General features: G+C 26.8%; 1 protein-coding gene and 1 long non-coding RNA gene across 4 annotated transcripts; one reads left to right on the plus strand and one right to left on the minus strand.

Annotated features, from left to right (window-relative positions):
- Positions 1–512: 512 nt before the first annotated feature.
- LOC107453336 (enoyl-CoA delta isomerase 1, mitochondrial) lies at positions 513–24,423 on the minus strand. Of its 3 annotated transcripts, none has more exons than XM_043051384.3 (7): positions 23,902–24,423; positions 15,027–15,151; positions 11,262–11,408; positions 8,167–8,268; positions 8,050–8,069; positions 7,154–7,335; positions 513–6,145 (listed from the first exon to the last, which is right to left on the minus strand). In XM_043051384.3, the coding sequence occupies exons 1-7, from the start codon at positions 24,023–24,025 to the stop codon at positions 5,979–5,981; spliced, it is 867 nt and encodes a 288-aa protein (XP_042907318.2). In that variant the 5' UTR covers positions 24,026–24,423; the 3' UTR covers positions 513–5,978. The 3 variants fall into 3 exon arrangements, with proteins under 3 accessions (XP_042907318.2, XP_042907319.2, XP_087012966.1); XM_043051385.3 differs by having other exon boundaries at positions 24,276–24,373; XM_087156840.1 differs by having other exon boundaries at positions 24,101–24,269.
- On the plus strand, positions 22,416–24,004 carry LOC147814409 (uncharacterized). Its single transcript, XR_015431247.1, has 2 exons — positions 22,416–22,704; positions 23,283–24,004. It is a non-coding gene; the product is annotated as an uncharacterized LOC147814409 (long non-coding RNA).
- Positions 24,424–25,787: the final 1,364 nt, after the last annotated feature.

Genomic DNA, 25,787 nt, shown 5'->3' on the forward strand with positions numbered 1-25,787 from the left:
AAACTATGGTGATTCAATAATTAGTTTGTTTTTTCTCATCTTTTTTTGTTGGAAAATTTGCAATTTCTTTTCATATCTATTTCGTTTTTTTCATTCAGGCCTAGCGAGTCTTGAAAATGGGTGCCTATTTTTCCTTAGTGCTTAAAACATGTCAACTTTTCCACCATTATTATATATTAAGCAAACTTAGGGTTTCCATGTATTCACTTTTTAAATATTTATTGACACAATAATTTTTCAGAAAGGAATAGGTAAATAACAAGCTGATTTCACATAATATGGTTTATAAAATTTTGCACTGCTATAAATTGCTCAAATTGCTAACATATTAATTGTAATCTTTAAATATGTGCTATCATTCATTAAATTCTCTGAAGAAAAAAATCTTATTAGTATTTGAATTTAGTCAAAGATGAAAAATTTGAACAAAATCACCATTTGAATCGTGAAATGAAATTCACAGCATCTTTGAGTAATTTTTGAATTGTGGAAAAAATAATTCAATGCAAACATAATACAAAATAATTTATTTCAAAATGTAACAAATTAAAAATTTGTTTCAGTAAATAACACAGATATAGAGAAAATACAATAGAAAATCTGGCACTTATTGTAATATAACTGCATTATTGATTAAACGAATAATAAAAAATAGATTCATATCAACTCTTTAAAATTACAAGCAAGTCAACAATACATCATTCTAATAGTTTAAAATGAGAAAATAGAAAATCTGAAACATAATATGGCATAAATGTCTAACATCTTTATAAAACTTCACTACACAAAAGTTATAATTTTAGATAGGTAAAAGCAATTAAAATAGTATGGTATGAAAATTCCATTGACACTGTGCATTTTGTACATAGATTAAAATTTATTTTCAAAATCGCAATTTATCTATTTTTTAATATTTTTGGTACATCACTAATTTTCACCATAGTAATGGCAAAAATTGAAAAAAAATCAGTTAAAAAAATATTTTTAAATTGAAGAGATAGGAAGGTACTAGAGCTCCACAATGGGCAATTATCAACGGTCTGGAAAACATCCCTGAGAATGATCCGAAGACATGCCATCAAAATTTGTGAGGTTGCTTCCTCAATTTAGACATAGATCTGAAGGGGAAGAAAATTTTTTCCAGATCCTTGTGCACATGATACTGCTCAGTGACTGACCTCAGGACTTTCGGTTCCACAGATTTTACAAGCACATATATTGCATGTACACGGTGGGTCTTAGTGAAGTCTAGGATCGAACCCCTGTCCCAATGGGCCAGAGTCCAATTCTCTAACCACTGGGCTACTATGGCCTTAAATACAAGATGTTCTTTTTTATCAATTTCATACTTATAACAGCATAATAATCTTAGGTTTTTATTCTTCTTAAATTAATTAAAATAATTTCTTTTATATGTTTTCAAACATCAAAGTATGATTCTAATATTTTCTTAACATTTTAAATTTGTTAATCTAGTCCACATGTATTGATTACAGTCTAAAAGTTTTATTTCTTGATCTGCAAAATTCATGTTTTCCCTAGAATCAACTTAAGGGAGATAAAAGAAGTAATTTAGTGTTAAATAATTGTTAAAATACTGAATAGGTGCATCCAAAGTCAAGCGCAATAGATAAAATTAGTTAGTACTTAGACATCACATATAAAAGGACTCCATTAAAGTACAAAAGTATACTATATAGAGATTATCAGTTTAAATGATTCGAGAGAACTGTTATGTTTGGTTAAAAAAATTAAATTAGTCTATACAATTTCTAAAACAATTTTCTTAAAATTTTGAACATAATCTCCCTTTTAACAGAAATAATTATACATTTTACGTATTTTTACATGATTGTACCACAATAATTGTTAAATTTGGAAACAATTTATTAATTAATTGCAATTAATTTTGAAACACAAATGTGAATACATAATTAAAAGAAAAAAAGGCCATTAAAAGAAAAAAAAGACTAGATTAAATGACTAAATATTCTTTTCTTCTTTGGATACAGTTAGAGTTGGCAAGTTTTTGACATGAGTCAGTTTCTTACAATTTTCAAAATGAAAAAAAAAAAAACATTTCATCAAAAAAAAAGAATACAACTAAAATTCATTGACGTAACATATCTTCAATGGTAGATGGATCACAGGTTTGAGTCCTTTCTTGCCATCAGACTAACTGTGGGAGGTATACCTCTCCATGTAACCCAAATGCGGGTTAGTTCCATCAAAAAGTCTTCCACAAAAGCAAATTTATCTCAATATTTGATCCAGGAGTACCTTTGTCTCCTGGATTGGGTTCAAAATTACAAGGCTATGAAGTTGAACACTGGTAGATAAAAACCCAATATTGGGTCGGCTGCTCAACGATAGTTATAAAATAAGAGTACATATATACACGCTAGCGTGCTGCTAAAATCTTTGGTCAAACTCAATATTATAAATTGTTGATCAGAGCAAAATAATATATGATTCTATTTCTAAACTCGCTTAGTATTTTCATCAACAAGAAAACAAGATCAGTGCTTTGAAAGTCACTTTAGTCAAAGACAATTTTCATAACAGATAGGTATTAAATAAATAACGTATTTCATGTTTAGTGGTCCTCCAATACATCAAAATAAGTATTAGGTGAATTCTTTTCTCGATAATAATAACAATAATATTTAGTTAAAATACAATTTTAACTAATAAGTACAGGTTTTGCATAAATCCTAATTGGAATTTTATAAGTATACTACATTCAATAATGATATTTAATTTAGTAGAATTTGTTTTTACATGACCCAAAATAAGAAAAAAAAGTAATAAATATTCAACTGAGCTGCATGCAAAGATTCAAATTTTATCTGAAGAAAAAAAACAGTCGATAAAATAGCAAAATTAAAAATTCCCTAATAATGGGGATCATATTGGCGAATGTAAAATATAAAATCATATATATATGTTATTTCAACTTGTTACTCTTCTTACTAATTTATTAAAATACTTTTCTAAACATGTTATCAATAAATTTAATCATTCTATACGCATGTTTTACTTTTATTGATAATACACGGGTTGACTATGTGCATGCTAGTGTGAACATATATACTCATATATAAAAAAAAACATGCAGATTCAATAAAATGAAAACTAAGACTAATTGTACAATATTTTTTATATTAATGAGTATGTATAAAAATTCCTCAAAGATAAGAGTTATTAGATAAAATAAAACATTAAAAGAAATATGAATATACAGTGCACTCCCGATTATCCGGGCTAATCACCGGGACAGGTCGTACGGACAATCGAGAAACACGGATAATCCGAAAACTCCTTTTATTAAAGAAAAAATCAATATCAGTACAAAAAATATAAAAATTACTCACATTTGCATGCTGTAAAACATCAAACTAGGAATTTTCCTTTTAAAAAAATGTGTAATGCGTCTGCGCCATTTATCGATACACATATTTTACGAACCGCAGTAATGTCACCGTAATCAAATCTTCCCATATAATCTAATAAAGTTTCCACAGAGCAGCAGTATGAGAAATTGTATTTCCCTCATTTACTACATCTACTGCATCAGTTACTATTATCACTGTTTGATTTAACAACATAACAATGTCTTCATCTGTCAAATACTGGAAACCAATCTTCTAAATTTTCTTCATCAAGAATCTCGAAACCTTAGATTCCTTTTGCTTGTTTGAAAATACTGTTATCATATTTTTCTTGAACATCTGAAGAAGATTGTTCATCAAGCGGTATGATCTCTCTCCAAGATCGTGATAACATAGACGATTTTACCCTTGACCATGCTGCTGATATTCCATATACTGTAATCCAATAACAAATATTGCTTCCAGAAATTTTGTAGTGTTATAACTTCATGAATCAAAGTTTTTTAATTTTGAAAATGTTTCTCTTTATATTTTTTGTGACTCCGGAATGAGCACGGATAATCCGCAAACCGGATAGTCCGTGCATGGATAATCGAGAGTGTACTGTAGTTGTTTTTTTCTGCTTAAAACTATTTTCTACTTGATATAATTGTTGCTAATTAAATACAATTTTTATTAGCATATATATATTTATACATATATATATACAGTAGGGAACCGATTATCCGGAATGATCGGGACCATCGCCATTCCGGATAACTAATTTTTCCAGTTTTCTGAATCGCTACAAAAAGCCGGGTTTTTTTTATTGTTAAACCCAACTATAAAAAAAAAATTTGAAATAATCTTAAAAAGAAGAAAATATGATGAAGTAATACACTAATGATTATTTCCAAAATGATGGTAAAGTAAACATCTTTAAAAAAAGAAAGAAAAATCCTAAAATCTTATGAGCAAAAAAAAAAAATTTTTTTTTTAAAAAATGGGGGGGAAATTTATTGAATTTCGTTCCGGTTTTTTCGTTTTCCGGTTTTATAAATATATATATATATATATATATATATAGTGTAATTTAAATAAAGTAAATTTATACAGATAAAAAAATACTATTAAAAAAAACACTTGCATAATAATTTCATGACCATCATTTCAGGTTCTTGATAATTTTTTAAGCTTTTAATCAATTTTTGAAATTAAAAAAAATCACTCTGGTTATATTTCTTGACACTATCGCACAAAATGAAGCATGATTTAAAAATATATATAACAAATTAATGTACTTAAATGAAAGAGTAGGGAAACAAAAAGGGATTTCAATCTTTAACTATTAAATTGTCTATATTGTTTATCACATGTTTTTCATAAATCAAAAATGCTAAAAATAATTTTGGACATATGGACTGATTCTTTGAATATAATTCTATTTTAAAATTAACTAGACCCATAAATAAAAATATAAACTTATTTTTGAAATTTGTAAAAAAAATTTTAAAAAAATTCTATTTTATATTTTTAAATTTTTTTTTTATGCAAAACACTTGTCATTAACAAATAAATTCATACAACACTATGATTTCATATATTATAACCTGAATCACAGTTGGCAAAATAATGCACTTGATGAATATTCAAACTGTTCATGTATAAAATGAAAACATTGATTAACCAATTGACCAACAGCATCTGTTTTCTCAATATGCATAACAGTTTACAACAATCAAACACACTTTGCACAAAAATATGACACGAAGGAATTCTAAACAAAAATTTTATAAAAATAATATGTGATTTTTGTTTTTAACATAGACTATAAAAATAATTTTTGAAACATTCTAAACTTTGGCATTATATTTCTTAACACAACTATGTAAAAATAAAATCCATTTTTAAAAATAAAAAAATTTAAAAAAAAAAATCTGTTCTTCAACAGCAAACAATTTATTTATTAAACAAGAAAATTTTTAAAAATATTTATTATGTTATTAAAATAAAATATACAAAATCATTAATCACAAAAGACACTTTAAACAAGTTCTTTTTCAAAAAATATAAATAATAATAATAATCCATGGTAGTCACAAATATTTTACTCCTCCCGAAAGCAAGTTAGAAATAAATGGGTTTACTACCAGTTATTTATTTAACATAATAATTAGAAAGGATAAAATGTCCTATTACTTTTTATTTGAGTGAAGCTTTCTTTCAACTTAATTTACATTTCTTAATAACAATAGCAAATACTTTTTTTTATTTCCAATGGCCAGAGTTACAATAATAAAAAATAATTTTAATTAACATGAATCTAAAACCTGGATAGAAGAAATTTTTAGGCTAGTTTGATATTTTTGTAAACAATGAGACAATAAATTTTTTTTAAATTTATGAAAAATCATACATCAATAGAATAAGTTTATAAGTTAAGTTAAATAAAAGTACTCTTATTTTCTTGTTTTTAAAATATTACATTACATACTTCATAATCATTTTGCAGGTAATCTATAATTAAATCCACAAACTTTTACACTTCAAATTTCATACTAAAAGCATTTCAAATTCTTAATCCGATTAAAATGAATCTAATTAAATTCACTGACTTTTATGCTTCAAATTTTCAAAGTATTTGGCTAAATTATTTTGAGTTTCCTCTAGATAAATAAGTTTAACAACTTCTTCAATTTCTTCTTCTTGATATCTATTCAAGTCATCAACCTCAGATTTTCGAAAGTTCAATTTTGCTTTATACCAAGCTGATTCTGAAAAAAAAAGGATAACAAAATATAGTTTTAGTTTTTAACTTCAGAATTATTATTATTATTATTATTATTTTGTTGCATATGTTGAGAAAAAAAGATTTTGACCTATTGTAGTGGTTGACAAGTGAAAAGTGTTAAGATTTAAAAACAAAAAAAAGTTGCATAAATAATATTAAAACAATAAATCTTATAAAATAACAATAAATCTTATAGCATAAATAATATAAAACAATAAATCCTTCCTCACTCCTCCATTTTCCCCCTAAATAATTTGTAAAAAGTTACTCAACATCCAAATTTTAAAGTGTCGTAACTTTATATATTACATCTGAAGTAAAAGTTTTAAAATTTAGGTAACTACTAAAATTAATTTACATTTTTTTGTAATAATACATGTATATATTAAGATAAAAACATAATACTTTAGTATTTCTAATAATTCTCAAGAAATTAGAAATTTTATCTAATTTTATAATTGCTAGGTTTCTTTTATTGAAAAAAGTAGGATTTGTTTTGTCATAATTAGTTTATTTTAACTTGACACAGACAAAAATGAAATACTGGAAAATTTACTTAAATATTTATTAAAATATTCAGTCATCAAAATATAGTGCAGTAATATAAAAATAAAATTTAAAAAGAAAAAAAAGCTTTTAAAATAGTTTAACAATAAGAAACAGAAACACTAAATTACTTTCTAAAAACAAAACAAAAATAATATTTCATTTGGTTTTAACTATTATTATTTAAATATATTATAACTTTATTAATATTATTTTAAAACATCACCACATAGAAAAAATTTTTTAATCAGGGCCAAATATAAACGTTAATTATTCTAAATAAGCTGATTGATGCCATAAACTAAGTCAAGTACAAAAAAAAAAAATTAAAATTCATTGATGAATCTCTGAGTGATGAGATTCTCAGTTCAAAACATTTAGTCAAAAAAGTTAAATAAGTTATTTGGTTTTTAAATTAGAAAAATAATTGAAAAAATAGACTTACTCGGAATTTTCAACCAATCATCCATTTCCTGTTCAGCTTTAGGTAATAAATCAGCAACAGAGTCTACTAACTCATCTACAATATTATATCTCAAAGCTTCTTCAGGAGAAAACACTAAGCCTAATTTTACCCCATGTTCTGCCCTCCGAAATCCTAAGGCATTTATATACATAGATGCAAACCTAAAAATAAATTTACAAAATTATTACAGTTTGTATTTGTTACACATGAAAGTCATGCATGTCTAATCATAGGCTTTACTTACTGCAGGAGAAGTAGAGACCAAATAAAAAATATTAAAATTAAAGATCAGGTTATAAATGAAAAACTATATCATGTATTTAACACTAAACAGGTGTTATAAAAAGTAATAATTACTTTTTGGATAGTTTATCATCCTTGGTTTTCTTTACTTCCATTAAACATTTGTGCTTCAAATTAAAATTAGAAAATGCGTAATTTTACTTATTGAAATCTATTTTATATATTAGGATTGTTTTTATTTCTTTGTATATTCAATATACTTTTATTGCTTTTTATTTAACCATTTAAATTATAAATATATGCATATTTAGAGCATGTGTTAATTCTGTAATTAATACCTGCATTAGTATAGTTAAATTTGGCGTGGCATGTCTGATGGTGCGGCGTATCCAGTGAAAAACTTTTTTTTGATGATTTCTGAGGAGGCAGCTTATATACCAGAGCGGCATTTCTCTGCGAAATTACGGTATTATTATTTAACAAACATGCATAGACTATCAGTTCTAGATGATTTTTAATTAATTAAACAAAAATAATGTTTTAGCAAAACACGTATATCGACAGAATAATTAAAGTTACATTTTCATAGGAATTAAAATACACATATATTAACAATGGTAAAAGAAACTAACCACTTTGGAGCAAAAATACCCTGAAATAAAAGAAAAAGTAGTTAGTATTATAAATTTGTAATTAAAATTGCTAAACACTTCATTGGTGTGATACAATAAACAAAATATTTTACATACGATTCTAGTTGCAGGTAATCCAATCTTTGCGTTTTCAGCCTTGACCATTATACTGTAATCACAGCTAAGCGATAACAAACATCCACCTGCAGGTGCATGCCCCTAAATAAAAAAAGTTAATACATTTTAATTTTTGTAATAATTAATTTAACTACTTGTAATAACTTTCTTGTCACAAAAATAAATACAATATATATTGAATATTATAAGAGCAATTCAAAAGAATAAAACTTATTTGTAAAAGGACCTTAAATTTTCAAATAAATAAAAACCATAAAATTAATGCAGTTTTGTCTCAAAATAAATCTGCCAAAATGCAACATTTTGTAATTTTAAAGATTATTCAGCTATTTCTAATCTAGATTGAGAATAAAATAATGAAATAAAAATATCTTAAACAACTTTAAAATCACATTTTTAAGATGTCGTTAGGAAAAAAATGCAAGAGTTAGCGTCGATAAACAGTTTCTATTTTTAAGAAAAAAAATTGAATAAACCTTGTTCAGGAAATTTAACCTGTTTGGAAACTTTATTTTAATAAATGTTAAAATTTTACAAATAAATGTGCAAAAAGAGAAAAAAAAATTTCATACAGACAGTAAGATAATCGGGATTTAAAAATATGAAATAAATAAATAAATAATCATATTTTTTATTAAAATCATATTCTTTTTTTTAAAAAAATTGTCGAAAATTAAATATTTGAATAAAGTATTGAAATCTTTACAATTGATGCAACTTTGCAATACTATTTCTAAAAAGAGAAATCTAACACATTTAAGTTCAAAATTATATTCTGTACTTGTAATAGAAAAATAATATTAAGTGTGGCAGAAAAGACGAAATTGATATTATTGATTACCTATTTTCTCTGTCAGTTCAGTTGAAGATTATATAAATTGTACATTAATAATATTTATCATCTGCATATTTTGATTATTTATCTTTGGATTGTTTTCAAAAAGTCTGTATACATACATATTAGTAAATATAAAATGTGCATTAAAAATATTTTATTATTTTGGAAAAATACTACTTTTACTTTTCCTACTCAAAATCTTTTTAAAAACATAAACATTATTTAATTATTGATTTTATTCTTTTAATGATTTTAAAAAATATGATTTCGTTTTAATAAAAAGCAAGTGATGAAAATAGTGACTTAAATATATGTTTTTAATAATTTGATCAAAATAATTGACACCCAGAATAAAATTACTATTAAATTATAAAAGAGCTCAGTTTAAACCATTTAAAAATCAAGAAAAAAATTTTATATGAAGAAACTAATACTCAGGAAAAAAAAGTGAAAACCTCACGTGATGCTTAAACTCATATTGAACAACTGCAACATTTTTATCTATCCAAATCGGATGAAATTTTCGTAAAAATGCTAAATGATTTTAAAATGTACCATGAAGATATTGTAAGCAGCCACTTAAGACAAACTTCTATCATGCCTTTCTTTTCAACTAGATAAATATAAAACAAAGGCATGTGCATAGATAACAATTTCTGCATATATTCTTTTTGTTCTGAAAATATTATAATTTTGTTAAGTTTAAATAAATATCAATCCAAATTGTTATTAAAGATTATATAATTATTTCTTATGATTGCAACTATATAAAACAATAAATGGTGTCAGCCTTCATTATTAATGTACCTTTTCCAGAAAGGGATAACTTTCGTAAACAAAAAAAAAAATTTCATCCCATGAATGTCCGCTTAACAGAGGTTTCACTGCATTAAAAATAATTTTTTATAACTATTATGTTGTAAAATCATTAGAAATAGAAAACAAATTGTAATCAGAGTAATAAAACACGTGAAAAAATACAGAAAGAATGGTAGCAGAGGTTGTTTGTCTAAAAGTAAAAGTTTCATTTTTTTTTTAAAGAAATTTTGTAAATTCAAAATTGAATATCATATATGAGTTAACTTATATCTAAAGATATTATTACACATTTAAACTTAGGAACAGGATTGAAATTATGTGTAGAATTGAAATGAATTAATTTGTGTTATAATTAATATAATTATCAATTAATTTAAGAACAAAATAAAATAGCAAGAGGTTGTCTACTCAAAATTAAATGTTCTGTTTCAATAAAGCTTTAAAACCAAAAATTATACAATGTAGATTAGTAATATGAATAAATTATAATGCACAAAAATGCAAATATATATATTTCAATCCATAAATAGAGTATCAGAAGTAAAATATGTAAGTAAATAAAAGATATGAATAGATTATAGTTTTAAAATAAACAGTAATAACTTAAAATAACTATGATAGATAAATTTAGTGTGAGCAAGTTTAAAAAAAAAAATGCGATTTAATTCTGATAGTATTTAGCAATATTCATGAACTTCAGATATTGCTTTCCAACAATTAGTACATTACATTTTAATTATTTATCATTTAAAAGACAGGGTGCGTAGCCAAATTATTCGACAAAAATAAGCACCATTTAAGCACTCAAAAAATATTTTTAAGTACTTTAAAAAAACTTCATAATTAGGCAGGGTTGGAATGTTTTTGACAATAAACGGTTTTATCTTGCTTTAACCGCCATGACAAAAAAAAAAAACTTTTTGCATTTGACAATTGTCAAAAATGATGACATTTTGAATCATGTAAAACGTTTTTGTACGCTACGGACTGACAACAGGCCGAAATAGAGAGGGGTTGAATTAATAATGAAAACGTTGAATAGAACAATGTGAACTGCGTCTTTTTGCATAATTTGAAGCGAAAATCAACATAGTAAAGGAAAAATCTCATTTTGAAAAGGGGAAAACTAAGCCCTTTTTGAAAACACCCAATGAAAAAAGCACCTTTAACGGCTTTTAAAAAATGAAAATTGAAAATAAGCACCTTTAAGCACTTTTTAAAAATGCTATGCACCCTGAAAGATAATATTTCGTTGAAAAACTTTAATATAATTTTATTGTAAAAAAGCATAGTTTGGAAAACGTGCAATTTTAAATAAATGTGTGATTAGAAAAATGATAATTTTCCTTAACAGTTGTTCAGGATTATATCATTTTTCGAACTCACTATTCAAATACTCAATAATTTAATTTCTTACATTTACAGCAGCTATAGTAATTAAAGGTGAGATATAAATAGTTTTCCATAATTCTTGCAATGCCCTCCAAAAAGACCTTAGTCGGCTTTCTTCAGGGTGAAAAAGTTCTGTGAGGTCCAGTCCAGCAGAAAACACTGTTGGAGCACTCTGAAAAACATAATAAATCAACTAATCAAAGATCCAAGTTTTTTGTTTTCGTTACACTCCTTTAAAGTATACATACTTATTTAACATACTTATTTTTACATACTTATTTAAAAAAGAAATTTTTTAAAAAAATAAAAAATAATGAAACACACAAATATTGTACAGTTTTGTTTCAATATTAATGGGAGATATTAATATTGTGATATTTTAATTCCTAAATTAAAAACATAAACTGTTAGTATGTTCAAAAGAAGCAAGTTTTTTCTAGAACACTGAAAGGAAAAAACCCCCAAATGAAGCAAACTAAAAAAAAAACAATAAATTATTTAGCAATAAGTATTTTAATAACTTCCATTTTAAGAAATTATTTAATATAGTACAAGAAGGATAAAAAAGTTTTTCTCGTCAATTTCATCAACAAAAAAAACAGTAATTTTCATACTCTTTTGTTTAATTTTATACATAAGTTTAATATTTATATGTCCTATTACTTAAAAGTCGGTTGGATATCTAATTATAAGTATTTGATTCAGTAGTATTTGATTATGAAAATTAGTACGCCATTGGAAATAATGAAATTATTATGTGACTCATAGTAGTGTGTTTGCTTAATATGTGATTTGTTAATTAAATTGCAGTAATAAATTTTGATTTAAATTAAAATGGTTCTTTATATAATTACAAAATTTTGTACTTATTTTTGCAAAATACTTCAGTTGTTTTAATTTTTTAAGAATTTTATTAAATTTGGTTGTTTTTTTCACCAGTTAAATTTTATTTTTCACTTACTTAAAAATGAATTTGGAAATTAAATAGCTTGGAAATAAATAATTGCAATTATACTGTTAAAAAAATTGATTTAATATTTCATTTTCATTTTTGCAAAAATTTCTTTTATATCTTCCACTTGGGTTGGGAGAAACTTATTTCTTCTGAAGCAGTTTCTTACTTAAGAACAATCTTATATCAAATTATTCAAATTAACCAACATTAAAACTAAAAATTAAACTAAAACTCTACATTGGCTAAGAGTATGTAACTTTAAACACATCAAAATTAAATAATTTAGTTAGTGATTTTTAATTTTAGGAAACATGTTAAATCTGATTCATCTATTGTTTGAAATAAGACGTCTTTACACAAATAAGTAAAAATAAAGGAAAACTTATTAAATTTGAGGAAATACAATACTGCATGATCGAAATCTTTACCGATGAACACTTTACAAATCTTACATTAAGCATGTTTCCAGATTCATACCTACTGCAAAAAATATAGGCATATACCAATGGGGGAAAATTCCTATTCTGAAAAATATATACATATAGTGGAATCACTTTTTAACAAAATTTATTTGCTGTATTTGCAAAATTTTCTGAAGAAATAATTTCATCATATAGTGGTAAGAGATTTCCACACTTATTTATAAAATTATTACAAAATTTTTTGCCTGTGTGATTTTACTTAAATAAATAAACTTTTAATTTACTGAAATAAATGTAAAAGTTTTTTAAGTAAAAGTACACACATTTATGCAAAGTTTTTCATAGCAATCTTCACATTTTAAGAGTGAAATAATATTTTTCATTCATATTCATTTTAAGATTTTTTCTTCAATTTGGAAACCTCTGTTAATGGTTTCAAATGGTCAGACTAATTCAATCCAATATGGTTTGGGCGGTATCATGTATTTATTTTTAGAATCAATGTTATTTTTTAAGCCAATGTTAGTTGTTCATTTCACTGTTTAAAATCTCATCAACTGTAGGACATGAAACAAAAGTTGGTTAGAGTTATATTTGTTACTCTTTCATTCTCTTCTAATAATCCAACCTATTCCTATATACCAACTTTCATAATAATAAAAATTGAAAAAGATATATGCCCAAAAATAAAAAAAATTAGAAACATAAGCATCTAAACATTTTGTTATAAGGAGATGACTACTTCTTACGTGGAGAATTTTTTTAATGTGAAATAACAATAAAAAATTTTGTTAGAATAAAAAATTTACTTGAGGGAAACTCAACTTTAATACAGTACAGAACCCGTTATCCGGAAATCAGAAAACCGGAAAACCAAAAAACCGGAACGAAATTTGATAAATTTTCCCGCAATTTTTTTTTTTAAAACATTTTTTTTTCCTCATAAGATTTTAGGATTTTTCGTTCTTTTTTGAAAGATGTTTACCTTACCATCATTTCAGAAATAATCATTAGTGTATTACTTCATCTTTTTTTCTTATTTTTAAGATTATTTCCAAATATTATTCTTTTTTAGTTGGGTTTAACACTAAAAAAACGGCTTTTTGTAGCGATTCAGAAAACCGGAAAAATCAGTTATCCGGAACAGCGATAGTCCCGATCGTTCCGGATAATCGGTTCTCTACTGTACAAACAAATATAAATATCAAAAAATAAGACTAAATTTTAATACTATTGGTACTTAGCACCTATAAAGCTATGCAATACAGTAAAACCTTGCTGCAACAATATTTTGGAGACCAAATAAATTTATTGATGTAGAGGGATTATATTGTTATATCGCAGGCCTACATACTTTGGGAACACAATAAGATTTTTTTTTTTTAAATTTTAATGTAATATATGTATTAACTATTTATATATTATGTACTTACATATTATGCAATAAATTAAATTGTAGAGTGTTAATTATGGTTAAATATTAAAAACAATTTAAATAAATTCAGAAAATAAGATCATAAACATACCTGAAAACTGATTTTATTGAAAATAATCTGATATTTTTGGTTTATTCATTTTTTTGACTGTCAAGTCAACCAACAAAGCATGCATTGAGTCCAAAGCATGAAAATAATTTTCGTTTGTGAATGGGGCTCCATCCACCCATTACGGAAAAAATTCTCTCTCAGGTGTTAATGTGATGCTTGTGGTCATTTGTGACTCATGATCAGCTTTTAACATGAAGGAAATGAAATCAGAGAGGAATCTGTGACTTCTTAAGAGATAAGGGAGGCAATTCTAAGAATGGAAGCTCTTGGGTTGGTCAGCAGTGAGTCTTCTTTTGCCAGAAAAGATGGAAGAAATGGCAAAAGAAGATAAAACAAGATTTGTTACAATAATTGAAAACCAAAAATAAATGGAGAAAATACAGTTGAAATTTTGAAGAAAAAAAAATAGTTTTACAGGGGCTCATTGCTTCAAAGAATGTCGTAACATTGAGAGAAGCAGGACATTAATTCATATACAAGTTCGTTGGGACTACAAAACATCATCGTAATAAAGGGAGTTATTGTACTGGATATTGTAGTAGCGAGAGTTCATTGTAACTGGATTGAAACTTAAAAGGTAGTAAGATTTATTGTTATTATTTTTCTTAATTATTCAGCAAGAGTTATCAGATTTTATTGAACATCAAAGAAATTAGTAAAATAGTTGTTATTTGGTGCAAATGCAAGACTTTTCAATGCATATTTTTAAGTCTACACTAATTTTTTGAAAAACATTGTTTTAAAATAATGCTTGTTAAATAAATGGTAATAAATATTATTGTTTAAAAATAATGCTTGTCTTTGATAAGCCTATAACATTCTTTTTATTATCTAAAATTTATATTATTGAAAAAATGCTTACTTACAGAAGTTATAATCACACCTCTAAATTCTCTCTCTTCTAGCTCTTTGATTGTCAATCTTAATTCTTCCATGAACTCCAAACTGAAGCTATTTACAGGCAATTTCTGCATAATGACTAAAGCAGTTCCTAGAAAGAAAAATAATAATCTGATTCAAACACAGCCTCTGCTAAATCTTTATTTTTCAAATTTCTGACTACTACCAAACATTTTGCGTGACCAGTATGGGTAATTAAATTTCCGATAGAAACATTTTTTTTTTTTAAGTTTTATCTTCCTATACCATACTTAAGAAAATATTTCTAATTGATTTTTTTTCCTGCAACACGCTTTTTTTGGTTCGCTTTTATTAGGTTCATTTACAAGTTTTGCAAACCATTGAATATTTGGATTTATCGCTCCAAACAAAATAAGAGAAAATATGAGTTATTGACACAAATAAAAAATCAGTCTATAGATATCAAATATGTATTTGTCTTGGGTAACAGATCAATTGTGTTCAATACACTGGGAAAAAATTTATTTTAGAGTTAAAAAATACAGTAAACCTATGATAAATGGTAGGTCCACATAAATACTGATTGGCAATCTGCTCCTCCTACCACACAATTTAAAAGTGCTTTTCTTGGCATTTTCTTTATGAATTCCTTTCTAAAATATAATCACACTGATTTTTAGGGTAGAGGATTAATATTATACCAAAAACTAGCAGTGAATGGAAGAAAATGGAGGAGGATCAATTAATTACAGAAACCGATTTGAAGATTGTTAATAAAAATGCAGGAGTCAGTCAAGTGGGGGTGGGAAGAGAGAGCAGATTGCAATCCTCTGCACATGTGGTCAAATTTCCTCCAAGCCGCATGTAGGTCAAGGTCGCGTTGAATGGTACATGTACACTCACCAACAAGAGAGGGGAAAGTCTTAAGGTGGGGTGGGAGATGAGACAAAAACATGGAAGAAATTAGTCACTGGCAGAACACCTCTATCTGAGGATCTAGACCAGGGGTTTCCAACTTACATGAGGCCGGGGGTCGCAATTAAAAACACCAGTCAAATGGCGGGCCGCAACTTTATCAAAACTTTATGTAGGACTCTTTTAAATTTGAAGGAACATTACATATATTACGGTCAGATTTTTATTAAGCTGTACAAAACAAAAGTATTGAATTACAATTAAAATAAGAAATGGGTTTTTAAAAATAGTTGCATATTAAAAAATTCTAGCTACAATAACTTTAATGTGCACCTTTGTATTAAACAATAAATATGCAACAGATATCAAATTGTTAAGATATAAAACGTAAAGGTACTTAAAACCCATATAAATTTTCAACGAAAATTGTCTGCAAAAAAATGGCAACTAATATATTTTGGTTTGCAGGCCGCCAGTTGGTAACCATTGATCTAGACAATGCCCTCTTCTAATTTTTAGAAAAAGAAAGGGAAAATGGCATCCAATAGAAAGCTAGAAGATGAAGCTTTAAAAATAGCAGCTGTTAGACTATCAGATTTCAAGGCATTGTCTATGTGCATAAAACAATGGGGAAAAAGTTATGGCATTTCAATGGGAAGAGGAACCAATGGAAGCCAGAAGTTTCTAAATGATTATTTTGAAACCACAAATGGCATCATTTAAGCCATATTTTTTTTAAAGAATAAAATATAGTTTTATGCCGTAAAGTACAGGAAACGTAGATCTTATACTTTATCATGGTAAGGTTTGACAGTCCTTATGCTCGAACAATTGATGTTGTTGAAAAGAGCACCTTAAAAATATCTAACACCGGGTGTAAAAAAGAGAGGATTTATGGTCTTACTAGGAGCAACTGCAGCTGGATTTTCCCCACATATGTGATATTACAAAAACAGACTGAACCCACCTTGTGTGCTGAAAGAGCTAAAAATAGCAGATAACGTTAAGGTTACCTGCTTTCTCAACGGATGAATAATGTATAACCTTTTTGGAAAGTAGACTACTAATGAGAATTTGGGGTCCGAGTAAGGATGGCATTCGGAGATTAATTATCTTGGATCAAGCCTCAATTCATAAGGCTTTCTGAAAAACTAAAAAGTCTGGACACAGATTTAGTTTTAATTATAACAAGGTGCACAAGTCATCCGCAGCCAGCAGATGTTTTTTGCATGACGCCCTTTAAAAGTGCATTAATACGAGAATGGGCGCTTTTCATTAGGAAAAAACAAAACACACTTGCTGAGAATTTAAAAAGGCCAATTCGGCAAGATGTTATTGATTTTGAGTCGGCCACTCGGGAAGTCATCTCTGAGTAGACAACTCATTCAATTCATCATTTTTTTTCTCATCTTAAACACAGATGCTAATTTATTTCCCTGCAAAGTCAGTAGAATATGGATGCAACAAAATTCTATAAACCACAGTTTTTCGTAAAAAAAAAATATTTTCAGATGCGAGCAATGAAAATTGCAACAAAGAAGCTTCTTTAACTAAAAACAACTAGCTTTTTACATTATTTGTTTTATTATTTGTTAAGAGATTACAATTTTTAAAGCTAAAAACCGAAATTAATAAATTTGCTTGTTATAAATTCTATTACTTTAGAAAATGTAAGTTGTTTTTTCTGCAAATAATAAATACTCAAGTGGATATTTTTATGCTTCTAGATACTTGCTTATTAAAACTATTTTATGGTTAATCTGTTCAAGACTAATATCGCTGTCATACTTAGTAGGTAAATTCACAAATATATAAAATGATCCTTGTAACAATAAATTCTATAAAAAGTAAAGCTTTGTTTTTATAGTTCAATGTCCTCAAGACCTTCCACTACATTATCACCAAAGTTGGAATTTTAAAAAAAAAGAAGCAATTATCAGTATTATTTATTTTATTATAAGTAGGATTAGTAAAGGCACAAATTTTTTCAATTGTTAATTTTTTTTAAAAATCTATAAATTTCTCTAAATAATAGAATTAGCAGGGTTGGGTTTTTGACGTCAAAAAGTGGTTTTTGACATGACAAGGGTATAATACTGGTTTAAACCGTCAAAAACCCGTCAAAAATGTCAAAAACTAAAGTTTGCCAAAAAATATATAAACTTCAAAACTACCAACAGTTGCCATGCATTATATTGAAATTTAATTATACTATAGGTAATCAGCAGGTTTTAAAATATTTTTTAATTAAAATTAAGGTAAAATAACAGATTTAAAATCTCAGAAATTTATATTCAAATGCATGTGCAGAAAAATTTTGCACAAATTTTTTTTAAATATTTATATTTTGAAAAAAAAAATTTTTTTTTTGATACTTAAGAAAATTAAAAGTTTATTACTATGCATTTTTGACATATAAGGAACATATAACTAATATTTATAAGGAACTTACAAGTTATGTTGTATAAATACAAACTTGATACAAGTGTATGAAAAATTTTTTTAATGTTATACCGAATATCTTTATTATCCAGATTGTTAATTTGAACTTAAAAGTAGTTATATTTGTGAATAATGATAAATATAATTCATATTGTTTATTATATTTATTTATAATTATTACACTTATCATTTTAAAACAATTTTTACCTCTTAATTTTTTCCCCCACTTGTATTAAGAATACAAATAATGCATATCTTGAAAGCAAGAAGTAATTATTCAACAGCTGAATATTGAGATATTCAACAAAACTATGTATATAGTATTCAGCAAAATGAAATTCACAAGTATTTGGATAAACTAAATTTTCAGCATAGTAAATGAATAGGCTGAATATACTGTAAATCGACACTAACTACTCTGTGTATTTAACAGAAAGCACTTAAATTTGTATTGTCTTATGTTAAAAAGATTATTAAGAAGATTTAAAAGAATATTAAAAAGATTTTTCTTTAAAAGATGTCTAATGTGCAAAACTGCTAATGTTTATCTTTAAAAATGTCTAATTTTTAGTATAATCTATACTATACACTAAATTTGGTTATAAATAAATTTCTTAATAATATCACTGCAGATTTTCAATAACACATGAAAATGAATACATAATATTACAAAAGATGTGAGCTTTCAAAAGTACAAGATTTTGGTTACTATTCAAAATATAAGTGTTTCTTCAAAATTTTAAATTTATTTTTTCTAGAACATATTTAGAAACACTATCCTTTATAAAAAATATATAAATTTTATGTATTAATTAAATTTCACATATGAATATAGGTTTTTGACATTTTCGACATTTTTGACAGTGAGGTTTTTGACGTGACGGTTTAAACCATGGTTTAAACTGTCAAAAACTGTCACATGTCAAAAACCTGCCAACCCTGAGAATTAGCATACAAATTGTTTAAAACTTGAGAGATAACTTACATTTTATTATTAAAATTATTATTTATGAATTGTATTAAATAAATTAATCGCAAAATAACAAGAAATTAGTTCAGAGACTAGAGATAATCATATTTCATTTAAGTAAAATGGTCTTATATTCCTTGGATGATAAATTGATAAGTATACCATGAAAGATAATTGATAAGGATACCAAAACCACATTGTAAGAATAAAATATTAAAAATAATTTAATAAAAGATAAGCCCCCAAAAATTTATTAAAATGAGGGAATAAGCATATGTAACTTAGGTTATTGCAGTATGCAAATAAATATCTACATACTATTTGTATTGCCACAAAATTTTCAAAATTATTTGTGAATCTTCCATTAACTTTTGTAACTTCCCATAATGATTTCATCTATTATAAGGATTTCCTGTATAACAGATGATACCCTGCTTAAAATACAACTGAAAATGCCTGGTGTAGTATGGTATACTACATATTAAGTAAAATCAATTGTTAATTCTAATTTAATTATCCAATTTCATTATCTAATCATCTTAATTTATTTAATCATCATCATTCATCTAATTTAATAATCATTTGTTAATTGTTAATTTGTTAATAATGTATTAAACGCTTAAATAATTGTAACTGTTAAATTGTGATAAACTTTTAATTGTATGTTTTTTTAATTTCTTCCTTTTACACTTGTAATTAATGTTATTTATTTATCAGTATTCAATAATTCTTTGCAATATATTTCATGTAATATATAAGTTTTAAGCCTCAATTTATTTTGTAACCTTGGGAAAGTAATCTTTCTCTGCATTTATGTTCTTCCTTTAAAAGAAGATTCCTCCTTTTGTTACTTGCTGACAGCAAGATGTATGTCCAGTCAGCAAACCCCTATTGTTGGAGGGAGAAGGAATGCCAGCAAGTCCTCTTTCCCACGTTTCGGCTTGCATCAATTGCAAAGCGCCCCTTTTGATCTTATGATGGCGCCAAGAATGTTCCAGAACATTCCACAAAATTCTTTACCAGGTGTGTCACCACTTTAGACAACCCCACTTCATGTTTGGCATGGAGCTTAACAATTAATTTCGCCAGTTGGCCAATATTTGCAGCTCTGTGATTTGCCCCTCTGATCCTTCTCCAGCCAACCGAATGGTTATTCGCAAAAGTTTAATTTTTTTGGCGAGAGTTTTCTCCCCTATCTTCATAACGAAGAAATAGTCAGTCGTTGCTTTGTTTTCAACTGTGCTGTATATTTGTCTCTGTGCTCGGCTGAAGCCGATTTCTTTTTGTTGGCATGTTTGCTAACATGTCCAGTTTTTTTTATAATGCCTTCAATTATGAAATAAATAGTATTTTGCATCTTAAAGAATGTATTTGGTGAGTAATTTTACAGTATAAGTTGTTTTCTCTTCCTTTTTTTTTTCAGCATGCTCCTTTGTTGCGCTTACCTTAATATTTGCACCCACTTCCACTGTTCACCATTTATACCTTCTCGGCCTTTACATAATTAGCATCTAAATTTTATTTAATCTTAATTTGACTTAATGTTAGTCACCCCCCCTTTTGATTTAGCCACACCACACCTGGCATGAAAATACAAGGTCGAGTCAAAAAGCCGGAATAGTCAATTACAAATTACCAAAAACAAGAACAATAATTTTACTTTACACATTTTTGATCAAATCATCTGAAGCCACAACACAACATCCCTTCGATTTCATTTTCGACCGAGGAAGAAGGGTAAAGTCCACTGGTGCTAGGTCTTCCAACCTAGCACAAGCGGATTTTTACCTACTATGTCTGTTTAGGTGCTTCTCCACAATCAGAGCGTGATGTGGTGGAGTATTGTCATACAAAAGAAAGCAGTCCTTTGTTGCCCATTTTTCAGATCATTTTCAACTGATTGCCTCTTGTAGTGGATCTTCAGATAAAATTCTTTATTGATAGTTTACCCTTTAGGAATAAATCCGCTGTGAATGACACCCTCGTAATCAATAAACCCTTCAGCATCACTTTCCTCGGATCTCGGCCAAGTGAGAATTTTTTTTCCTTGATGTTTTTGCTTTCCATCCCCATGGCTGGCATTTTGTCTGAGGGTCATAAGGAAAGCTAATGCTTCCTCACCTGTTAAAATTTTCTTCAAGAGGCTGTGATCTTCATCAGCCGTGTCAATCAAATTCTGGCACACATTCACTCACACTCATTTTTGTTCAAATGATAACAATTTTGGAACTATGATCAAACAAGCATAATCCAAATTTGAATCTTCCATAAAGAATGCTGTGAACACTGCTATGCAAAAGTTCAGAAGCAATAGCAATGACTATTTGTTTGTCCGCATGCATGATTTCTTCTACATGCTCAACGTTTTTATCTGCGGTGGAAAAGGAGGGATGTCTAGTCGGATGATCATCTTTGATGTTTGTGTAACCTTCACAAAAACGCTTATGCCATTCGTACACATCCGTTTTTTAATGGCATCCGCATCATTTCGCTACACACACTTTGTTCGGCATTTCGAGCATCTCAGGGGATTTTTTGAGCAAAATGCAAAATTTAATGTTTGCATGCTGCTCTAAAGAAGACATTTCAAAATTTGACAAAAGAAAAATTCACTTTGCCAACAGTACTAGAAATGAATTCCAGGTAATTGTGTGCTTTCGTTATTAGTGCTGCCAAACTCTAAAAAATAAAAAGTATCCTCCAACAAACACCTGTGTGAATATAGGCAACCATTCAAGAAGTTGACTCTGCCTCATAAATAATAAATATCAATAATTTATAAGTTTAGAAATCACAAAGATCAAAAAAATAAGTTAATACTTTAGTAAAGAAAACAAAAAATAAATAAATAGTAGTAAATAAATAAAAAATTTAAAATATATTCCATTATTAACAAATTTTTACTGTTTATCATTGAAAATTTCTTTTATTGCCAGTTTAGGGTAATCGACCAACATTATGTGATTCTAGAGAAAGTACTGATTACTTTCATATTACGTAAATTACTAAGTAACCCAATAATTTTTTATGCATCTTTGGTACTTTTTAATTAGCCAAAAACTTCAACTACTTATTGTGTTTTAATTTTTTCTTTTTCTTCTTCTTTTATTTAATTTTTTAGAGAACATCTGTTTTGTTCAACGTTTAAAAATAAATAAAAATTTAAAAAATTAAATAAAAAAGTTGGCAAAGGTCTGCATTTTGTAGCGACTTTTCATTTGCACCAGCTAGCCGAGAAGTACCACATTGCCTTAATCTAAAAAAGAAACAAGTACAGAACGAAGTACCACATTGCCTTAATCTAAAAAAATTGCATATTTTTTTATTGCTTTTCTTTAGTAAGTAAAAATTAATTTGTCTTTCATCAGGGGTCTGTCCAGACATTTTGTGAAAGGTCCGTTTTTCGTGAAATTGTGAAAAAATTACTCACATTCTTTCAACCAGGGTCCGCTTTTATGAATTTGTGAAAATAGGGTCCGTTATTGCAAAAAAAAACTTTTTCAAGGAGTTTTCAAATTGTAAAGATATACAAGATTATGCTCTGCACTGTAAAATTATAATAAAAAAATGTAAATTTTTAAATATGAACAACAATTGCTGCTTCTAAATTAGAGATGCAACATACAAATATTTGGTATTTAGCCTATACTGCTGAAAGTAGAATATTCATTTCGGACGAATAATAGAAGAATCGTCTGCCAAAGACAAAACTTAGTTCGTCTACATTCATCTTTCTTGTTTTCTGCCCTGAGAAGGGTTTAGTCGATTAACAAAATAATAATGAAGATAAACAAATTTGTGAAAGGTCCGATTATAAGAAAAATCATTTTGTGAAGGGTCCGTTTTTAAGTTAAAATATTTTGTGAAGGGTTCGTTTTTATGAAAAGATATTTTGTGAAGGGTCCGTTAACGGACCCAAATTTCTTCTAAACAGACCCCTGTTCATTAAAAACCAACTAAAAAATATGTGCAAATAAAAAATACAGAAAATTGCATACTATAAAAATTTTAACATACATTTTTCAACAAAAGATATTTTAAATTTTTAAATAATATTTTTAATGAAGTGTTATTCAACTCAATGTGCTTTTCAGTTACCTTTGCTATAAATTAGTTTATCTCATTAAAAATGTATCACAATAAACTTTTATGTAGTGTATTGAATTCCCTCAGTTTGACAAGTGTGCTTAATTACTAAATAATAGAAATTCATTAATTCAAAATTAGAAATGGAATCATTGAAAATAAAATATGCCTGATGATTGTGCTCACATACAGAATATAACATAAAATAATAATTAATAATACCACCCTCAACAATAAATAAAACTTTTAATTAAATAGCTTAGTTGAATCTCTGAAATTGATATAGTTACGAATTTGAACATACAATAAACATTATAGATAGATGAGCATTCAATAATAGAATAGAATATAAGAAAATGGACAGTAAGCATTTAAAACAAACCTTTCAAATTAAACATAAATCTACAAAATCTAAAAAATTTTTTAAAAAATTTTAAACTTTATAAGGTCAAAATGCAAGTACTCACTTTTATCCTCATTGTCAACAACTTTTATAAAATTTTTAGTTTTAATACCGTTAAAACAATTATTCCGTATATTTGACATATTTGGCTTTAAAAATGTGTGAAACGCGCGGAAGACATTAGACATTTTATTTATGTGAGCGATAACCAAGTAGATGTTTTAATTGAGGATGAAACAAATAAAAAAATGTAGGGAAATTACAGTAATTGAGGATAAAAACCGAAATATAAGATATAAATGGATGTCGAAACTTGGAATGAATTCTTCGGTCTCAACCCATTCTATTATTATGGCAGCGTTTTAATTTCTTGCAATATACTAAAACAAACAAAAACTGTCACAATACAAACAAATCGTAATTTAAATTGCATTTTACGAGCATATTTAACGTATCCATAACACTTTTCTTCCAGAAAACACTTGATAGACTTGTACTACACTTAAACCTAATTTACCAGGGAAAAAATACATTTTTGAAATAATATCGAAAGGACTGCAATTACGTCACCATTATGATACGTCATTGATCATGTGCTTCATAAAGAAAATGTGTTTGAATAACTGTCGTATTGATTTCTTAATCGCTATCAAGTGTAGTGATAATAGGGATGTTAAATGTGCATATATTTTCACTATTTTTTCTCATACTTTCATAAAATTGACTATTGTCGTATCCAGACGAATGCAAAGGGCAGGGGAGCTGCTCGAACTTATATTTTTGGGAGAGGGAAATTCTAATTTTGCCGAATGCGAAATTAACAATTTGACTGAATCATAAATGAGTGCCTGTATATCTTCTGACATAAAATAAAAAAAACATCAAGAGCAGCTCTCAAGAAGAATAAATTACATAGCTGCCAACTTTTCTTATCCCCCCAAGAGAGTTTAACTTTATAATTAAAGTGGTGGAAAAATTTATACCTTGTTATCTTATTTAATAAATTTGATTTGAAATGTTCTCGCGCACCATTATACTAAGCTAATTTAAACGTATATAAAGTATCTAATAATCTTCGTGGTTTTAGGTGCTGATAAAACTTAAAAATGTGCAAGTGTTGACATCTAAAAAAAATTATGATTTGTCTAATATAAAGTAAACAAACAATCATATTTCTAAAAGTCTAATTAGTAATAAAATCAAATTTACTAACAGCTAAGGGAATAGATTTGAACCATAATGAAAAAAAGCGTACTGTTTATAGAATAAAGTATAAAAAAGAATGTAATTCATTTGCTTCAAAAATGTATGCTATTTTGATACTTATGTTTTCAAAACACGTTAATTTTTTTTCTACCAATATATGCTGTCTTAACAATTATATACTTTGTAATTCTAGTCAATAAATAAAATAATAAATGCACCCATTTCAGAAACAAACATAAAAAATTAATAAATTCGCAGCTAAAATGAAGACATAATTTTTCACTATCCGTGAACTGAAAAACAAATAATTTATTGGTCAGCAAATCTCATCGAATATCGAATCGAAAATTCTGGAATCTAAACTCTTTAAAATAATCCTTTTTTTTCCTTCTTTTTTTTTAATAATGAAAAGAGAACATTTGGGATTCAATGCGTCCAGACAATGTCGAAAAGAAAGGAAAAGAAAAACATTTATTTTTTGTTAACCTTTCAAGATTCTATAAGAAAACGCCGAAAATTTTAAAATTTAATTTGCTCGAGCAAACTAATTAGAACTCCGAAACAAATTAGAAATTTCAAAAAAGGGACAATGGTTTTTTCTTTATTTTGATGATTATCAATATAAAGGCTATTTAGTTATCCGTCAATAGGCTAGTTAGTTACTTCAAAATTCGAAATTGACGAGTTAAACATTTGAAGACATAAAGCATATATATATATATATATATATATATATATATATAT

Source organism: Parasteatoda tepidariorum, chromosome 2 (assembly GCF_982258835.1).
Source record: "Parasteatoda tepidariorum strain Cologne lab strain chromosome 2, Ptep-v5.0, whole genome shotgun sequence".
Classification (NCBI taxonomy): domain Eukaryota; kingdom Metazoa; phylum Arthropoda; class Arachnida; order Araneae; family Theridiidae; genus Parasteatoda; species Parasteatoda tepidariorum.